Here is a 7,609-nt window from a genome sequence, read left to right as displayed (position 1 = left end):
TCAGCTCCACCAAAGACCATAGCATACTTCTCAGCAGCAGCAATAGCTGCAATGAGAGCAAGAATCATGAAAGAAGTTCTCATATTTGCTTACTAATATAATTATGATTTTGAGTCGACCTCTACAAATGACGCATGACATTTATTCACGAATTAGGTACAATACCGAAATGCCGATTCGATTATATCGTCTCTTCTTCCAATATAAACGTCGATAAGTTCAGAACAGATAGAAAAGTGTTAGTCTATCCATATTATAGAAGAGAATTGGAAAATAAATCAGTAATAACGTTAGCATCAGAACAGAGTTGTAGGAAGTTTCCGAGAAAATAATATATGTCAGTTTTATCAGTACGTGAATAGAGTTGAATAAACTAACAATGAGTGAATCTCCAGAATTGTAGTAATTTGTAGAAGTCGAAATAGAGAAAGAGCGAAATAGTTTTGATAATAGGCCTTAACATTGAAAGGAGAACGCAGTTTCGTGAAGTTATGAACATTTACTTGGGTATAAAAGGTAGTATTGATTCAGAGCCATAGGAACGAATTCACTGATATTTACGAAAAAGCAAAGTCTATGATACATTTTATTTTTAACAATGTTATTACTAACAGTTTCTAATGGTATCGTGAATCATGAATCGTCGATTTGGTCTCTACAAATAGACTTTAACGCATCTATAGATTGCTGAGATCGATTCTTTATGCTCTATTCAGGTGACATCACAGTAACATTATGCTGTACTAATCTATTGATTCCAAGCAGCCAACTGAGAAATGAAATCGTATAATTAAGATTAGGAAGTACTTCCAAGAAGCAATCCGATCCAAGTAACCCAAATGGTAATTGCATGGTGCAGAGATCGTTTCACTAAAATATTAGAACACATCGACTTATGACAAATAGAACTGTGGAACGTTTTCATGTTGGAAACTATGATAATCAAGACTTGGATCACTAGACGCTTTGTCTTCTTTTGGAATCTATAAAAGTATCGTAGAATTGGTTCTTTGTCATATTAGTAATACCAAACGAGAATACATAAGCGTGAGTGACTCTGTTTTTGTAAGACAATATAGAATGCAGAAGTTTGTATGCAAAAGATCCTTTTCGGTTCTTTCTGATATGACCCACGCCTTTTGGAATGCTATGACGTATGGCAACACAGGAAGTATTCCAATGAAGTCTTTATGGAAAAACAAGACAGAACTCCATGATATGGCACGTATGCGTGCAATCACCTGTCCCCAGACTCCCAAGCCTTACGTGAAGGATTGGAGCATTACCGTGAAGAAAGTGAAGAATCAGAATAACCAGTGGAGGAAATTACACACTGATGATGAGCAGGAAATGTCTGGACGATGTGGGCGTCGAGGAAGAAGGAGAGAGAGTCAATGGAATCGTTCTTAAGTTACTTTATGTTGCATTACGTTGTTGACTTAACAAACACAGTGCAAATAGCAGCCCCTGAAGGGACGCGTTAGTCTTGACAGCTGCTGACTTTCATGTATAAGGAGATCACATGAGCAGCACTCTCGCGCACTTGACTATTCCAACAATCGTTCGCCACTTGCTGCATCGAAGATGACAGATACTTCCACGAATATGTACAGTTTTGGTCATGGTATAATACAATATGGGCAAATTCATCACCATCCCATAGTTTTAACACACGTTGAGCCACCTACATCTAATTCCTCAGCTGATCACTCACGAGGAATTTCTCACTCACAAGACACTGCTGGAATCGATGGAGAAGTGGAGGAAGAACGGATCCCAGTTGCTCACCATTCATTGTCTGAATGATCTTCTCAATCTCATCAATCAAAATGATCTCATTTTGACTATTACTGCGAGGCCAATAATGCAGAATTCCACGTAGAATCTGATCATCAGTCCAAAAACGAACACATACAGTAGAACTCAGACTAGAATCTCGCGCAATGAAAAGTAAAAGACACCGAGTCAATGAGGAACTAAATTCAGCCAATCCATCTAGTTTGTGTAACGGGAGAAGACAATGTTCAAGGAAATGAAGGTGTTCTGCTTTGATCGGAAGGGCAAAGCCACATACAATACTGTTGTACACTGTGAGAATATCGTCAACACCTGTCACTCGATGACCCAATTGTTGAACATTACTTAACATTTCTCCAAAAACACGTCGAAATAATGACCTTCGTTTTGGTAAGCGCCCATATAGCTGATGAGCTACAAGACGAACGATCAATCTTTCTCGCGCATCTTGGGATAGGAAGAGATAGAGATAATTCCGAATAAAGTCATTGCTAATAGATTGACGAAGCAGATCAATTCGGATGTGAGGACAGGTGATCTAGTCGTCATTCAGAATCACCTCTTCTACCAATCTCAAGAAAAAGTCATGAACCAATTCCAGATAGTCCCAATCTGGGTCTAAAAATGGAATTTCAATATCCATTGGGTTGTACTCAATCTTTTCCGGAATTGGAAGCGAACGAAACAAAACATGTTGAAATAACCTCAAACAATCTTCTAGAATCCCGTTACAATTAAATATATCTCCATCTTCCTCACAAGTGTTAATCAACTCCTGAATCGTATTATAACGAATTCGGATTTCTCTTCCAAATCGTTCATCCTCCAAATTGATACGGACACAACACTGGCGTATTTTGCGCCACAAAAGAGGACGAATTTGGTAATCTGGTACTTCTATCCAATGAGTCAATGAACTAATACAAACGAAGAATAGATGGGAGTTCACGAAAGATAAGATCGTTTGGTAACTCCTCAGAATACAGGTCAGCTACATAAAAGATTCCAAATGCAACTCACAGGGAACATTTTCAGGTAGTGAATATCGCAAAAAACTACTCATCCAATCCTCTCGAATCAAGAGACTATCAAAATACACTTCCACTTCTTCTGAAACAAGTGGGCTTATATTGAATTTTATAAGAATACCATATTTCTTGAGAAGTGGAGTAGAAACGTTAACAAATGTTCCATGCTACGACTCAAAGATTCTTCTCGATAATACCGGCAATGAAATTTCCTTATCAATTGCAAATTCGTGTGAAGTACTATTCAAAACAAGGACATCTCCTATGATGACCTACAAGAACATTAGTGGAATAATCATTAGCAAACATCAGATTGAAAACTATTGATCATTTGGAGCAGCTTCATAGCGCATCAACATCAATAGTCCTTTGCTCATCCTTTTACAGAGAAACAGTTACTTACTGTATCACACTGAACAAGAGCTTTGGATTCTTTATCAAACAAGTACGAAAGACCCCCCTTCTTTTTACATCTTTTGTACTCTCCCACTATCTCATACCGAGCCATTTCTCTTGCTCTCCTCTTAACACTTTCAAGTACAGAGAATAAGAGAAAAGGAATGTGATGATGAGTGCGGAAATGCATAATAAAACCGCGAAAGTAGAAGCCATCTTGATTTCCTTCTACTTCGACTCACCAGTTTTAAAAATCTATTCTTCGATTCTTGCAAATCATAATAGATGATTAATACCTCCTTTTCAGGGGCGACAGTATTCCACCAAATTACTCGAACAAACAAGCAAAAACGATAAACTCAATCAGTCAGCCCATTCCATCTATTTGTCATTATTGCTTTAAACGATTTAAATCACTTTCCCGTTGCTCACGATGCAAGTTGGTGCGGTATTGTTCAAAGCAGTGTCAGATTGCTGACTGGTACGTATATTACATGTTGTTGATACATAGGAAATATCATAAAGTGGAATGTCCTGTATTTAAAATCCTTTCCAATATGGTTGATGTGGATGTCTGTGTTTAGGAGACTTCTGATCTATAGCCCACATCAGTATTAGCTCGTGATATTCTTCTATATCGATTCACAGCAATTGATTACGAAGGGGCTTCCATTCGAGATTATGATTCTCTCGAGAGTGAATCTGAGAAGAATCAGTTGCTCGTGAAAGCAACGACTATGGATCTGCTGGATTTGATGAAAGACTTTGGTCGATGTAAATGGATACTTTGAGATTTAGATACCGATTGTGAACAGACATGTGAAGAAACAAATATTTCCATCGTATTGAATGGATTGATAGATAAAGAATAGTGGCTACAGGGATTGATCGCAGAAGTGGAAGAGAAGGATGTTCTTCCAGATGAGGATGAGGTTATTTTGATGTACAAAGTGATGAAGAACAAAGAAATTCCGATTTACGCCGATAATGAACAAATTGGTGTTGGAATCTATCCTTTTGTTTCAAGTTGTGCATTTTCAGAAGATCCGAACACAAGCTATCAATTTGATGGAAATCGTTTGCTTCTCTTTGCAAGTAAGACCATTTCCAAAGGTGAGCCACTCACTGTGAGTATGAATATCCTTATTAATTCTAGTTTCCATTCTGTAGTTGTTCGTATCCAGCATGTATTCGGAATAAGTAGCTGTGAAAAATGGTTGTGATGTAGATTGTTTCATGAACGATACATGGAATACTCTATCGTTGATGAAGAGAAGAACAGACCAGGGTATTTGATGGGACTCCTTTGTCCTCATGGACATCGAATCCAACCCCAAAGTGTAGAACGTAAGTCTTGGATAGTTAGTTAATTAAAAGAGAACCAGCATTGTACTGAATGCAATCAAGATTACGAATTCTTGTTTCCTGTTAATATGATGAACGGTCTTGATTACGAAACCATGTTAAGTGATTTTGAGTGATTATGTCATCACTAGTTAAGAATTAGAGAATATGAGAATCAAGGTCGATCTTGTGATGCAGTTGTGCGAGAAGCTGAAAAGGAATTAGATGAAGATAACTATATCTTATTCCTACTATACAAAGCATGTCGTGATCATTATTGTTTGACAAATGTTCTCTTAACCAAAGTGTTTCATGTATAGAATTACGAATTTGCTGAATATTGTGCTTGTCGCGTGGTTCATTACGAAAAAACATATCAACCTGATTTGAAGAGAGAGTTGGTTAATGATGTTGATATACGCTTATTCTTTAATAGTTAGTTGCTAGTGCTGGCTTCTATTATTGTACGAAGTGGCTCTCTCCGAACTGCAATTCAGACTATCACTGAGGCTATTGAAATGTGTGTACTTTGTAGTAGAGTTGACCTCTAGAATGCAAGACTGTTTCTTCTTTAGTGAGAGTGAGATTAAGGTAGTAGCCGATCTCCAGAAAAAGTGGGAAATGAGTGATATTATGCTGTCCTATCTGGACACATACTGAGATGTTTGTTAACAATCATGTCTCTTCATGCGCGTCGTTTTTTCAAAGTTGTGATAATCGGAGATTCGGGGCAAGGAGATGGATTATTAGGATAATGAGTATAGTTGTGGCAAATCATCTCTCCTTCTTCGTTATGTGAATGGATTCTTCTTTTGTGAATACCAGACAACTGTTGGAGCGTCTATGATATCAAAAGTTATGGAAGAAGATGGGATGACAATCGAACTGCAAGTTCAGATTTTTGAATTCTATAATATGCTAGTTTTGGGATACAGCTGGTCAGGAACGGTTTCAGAGTTTAGGGACAAGTTTGTATCATGGAGCTGATGCCTGTATCCTTGTATTCGATTTGTGCAATGCGTCATCATTTGATAATCTCCCTTTTTGGAAAAACGAATTTCTTTTGCAGACAGATTCTTCAAGTCGACTTGACTCGCCATTTGTTCTTGTTGGAACGAAATGTGACTGCGCAGAAGAGTTAGATGTCCACAGTGATGATGTGTTAACATGGTGTGATAACAATGGAATTGACAGAAATTGTTACTTTGAAACGAGTGCAAGGACAGGTGCTTATGTCAACGAAGCTTTTGATTGTGTTATCGATATAGCGATGAAACATTCATTTCGGCAAAACGTGTAAGGAAGAGAGAGCGTGTATTTAGATATAGATATAGTCCTGGTGTTATTGATATTACCGATCTCGGTGATGATCGAAAAGTATGCAAATGTTTGATTGTTTGTTGCAAATAATACTTCATTAGGATAGAAATGGATAAGTGTGATATTTGAAACAAATCAAGGTTATTTGATCCAGAAGGCCCCAATCCTAGATACAAAGGAGCCATAAATAGGAATCATTTATTAGGCTAGTTGCGACACTTGCCACCACTTGTCGTATAGTATTCTATTCAAATTGCTTACCATTCTTCTAGAGTTATTGGATAGTTATGTCTGAAATCAAAAGAGGAATGCACTATGTATTTGTTTTGATAGTTCTGAGCTTGATTACAGTTATGGGTGAGACGTCATGCAGTATAGATTCATATCTACAATATCTAGCGTTTTATCCTGAGAAATGTAACACGGACTGTAGTACGTATTCACAGTAAGAGTGTTTCGTGAAATTGATTTTTAGTACGAGTTATCTTGACTATCAGATTTCTTGTGAAGAAATGAATGAAAAGAGCAGTTTTTTGTCATTCCCATTGTCTTTGAATATACTTGCGGATTACAAAACATCCGACATCCTGAAAATGATGGATCTCAAGATCAAATATTTGGGTGTGGGATCTTATTATGAGCCGCTTGATGTTGATATTCATGAATACTATCAACCTGTGTTGCAACGTGATTTTTGTAATGCAGACCATCCTAAACTTTTAAAGTATGCACAAAGCCAAACATGTGCTGTGTCTTGGGCAACAGCAACGATCAGTGCTGCTGAAATTGCACTTCATAATCAGGGTATTGATGAGAAATTGTCATTGGAATATCTTCTGACTTGCTATGAACAAGAGATGGGAGAAGATACTTGCGATGGCGTTTGGATGAGAGATTTACGAGAATTTGTTCAGACAACGGGACTAATGAGTGAAGAGGAAGCCAAACGATTGGGTGATAATATGTGTTCTTCTACATATGCCAAACGTTATCATTTTGAGGTGGTAAAGCCTGAGGGATGGAATCGAGGGGGTTTGATGAATCTTGTGTCTTCTGGTGCTGCTACGATTAGTCTGATGGCTTTGAATCTGTTAAGAGTTCGATATACTAATACAATGAACAAGACTGATGAATGGTTCAATGGTAAGTATTCTCAGCCTTCTGTATATGGTGTGGTTACTGGATATGACGATGATCATGAGAATGGATATTGGTTGGTAGATCTGGCTATCACTCCTTGTGAACATTTGGAGTTAAAGTTACCTGTATTGGATGAAGAGACTGGAGGTAATTATGCTGGAGTTGCTGGATATGCTTTTGGTTTGAAGTATCCTTCTTATCCTACTGAAGTACCTACTACTGAGTTACCTACCACTGAAGTACCTACTACTGAGGTACCTACTACCCCAGCTCCAACAACTCCAATTCCAACTACTCCAGCTCCAACAACACCTGTTCCTACCACACCTGTTCCTACTACTCCTGTTCCAACCACCCCAATTCCAACCACCCCAGCTCCAACTACTCCAATTCCAACTACTCCAGCTCCAACAACACCAATCCCTACCACTCCTGTTCCAACAACCCCTGTTCCAACTACACCAATCCCTACTACACCTGTTCCAACTACACCAATCCCTACTACTCCTGTTCCAACTACACCAATCCCTACTACTCCTGTTCCTACCACTCAGATCCCGACAATGCCTCCTGGTTGTAAGTCT

The 7,609-nt window shown here is 38.2% G+C and overlaps 3 protein-coding genes across 3 annotated transcripts; 2 read left to right on the top strand and 1 right to left on the bottom strand.

Moving 5' to 3' along the window:
- Nucleotides 1-1,480: 1,480 nt before the first annotated feature.
- On the bottom strand, nt 1,481-2,860 carry JH06_5104 (serine/threonine protein phosphatase; the record flags this gene model as incomplete). Its single annotated transcript, XM_014669839.1, has 5 exons — nt 1,481-1,684; nt 1,733-2,335; nt 2,366-2,694; nt 2,716-2,771; nt 2,814-2,860. 5 exons carry the CDS (start codon nt 2,858-2,860, stop codon nt 1,481-1,483), a joined length of 1,239 nt encoding a protein of 412 aa, XP_014525325.1.
- Nucleotides 2,861-3,958: 1,098 nt separating this feature from the next.
- Nucleotides 3,959-5,865, top strand: JH06_5106 (hypothetical protein; the record flags this gene model as incomplete). The annotated part of the gene is made up of 12 exons (XM_014669838.1): nt 3,959-3,989; nt 4,020-4,063; nt 4,094-4,348; nt 4,378-4,421; nt 4,450-4,561; nt 4,601-4,698; nt 4,729-4,855; nt 4,886-4,975; nt 5,006-5,085; nt 5,117-5,203; nt 5,330-5,456; nt 5,488-5,865. The coding sequence occupies 12 exons, from the start codon at nt 3,959-3,961 to the stop codon at nt 5,863-5,865; spliced, it is 1,473 nt and encodes a 490-aa protein (XP_014525324.1).
- A 373-nt stretch (nt 5,866-6,238) lies between these two features.
- JH06_5105 (cysteine protease) lies at nt 6,239-7,609 on the top strand (the record flags this gene model as incomplete). Its single annotated transcript, XM_014669837.1, has 2 exons — nt 6,239-6,330; nt 6,361-7,609. Coding segments are annotated over 2 exons (1,341 nt in total), but the record flags the coding sequence as incomplete, so codon positions are not given.

Source organism: Blastocystis sp. subtype 4, assembly GCF_000743755.1.
Source record: "Blastocystis sp. subtype 4 strain WR1 chromosome Unknown seqid_0395, whole genome shotgun sequence".
NCBI lineage: Eukaryota > Bigyra > Opalinata > Blastocystidae > Blastocystis > Blastocystis sp. subtype 4.
This window is presented reverse-complemented; position numbering and strand designations above follow the sequence as displayed.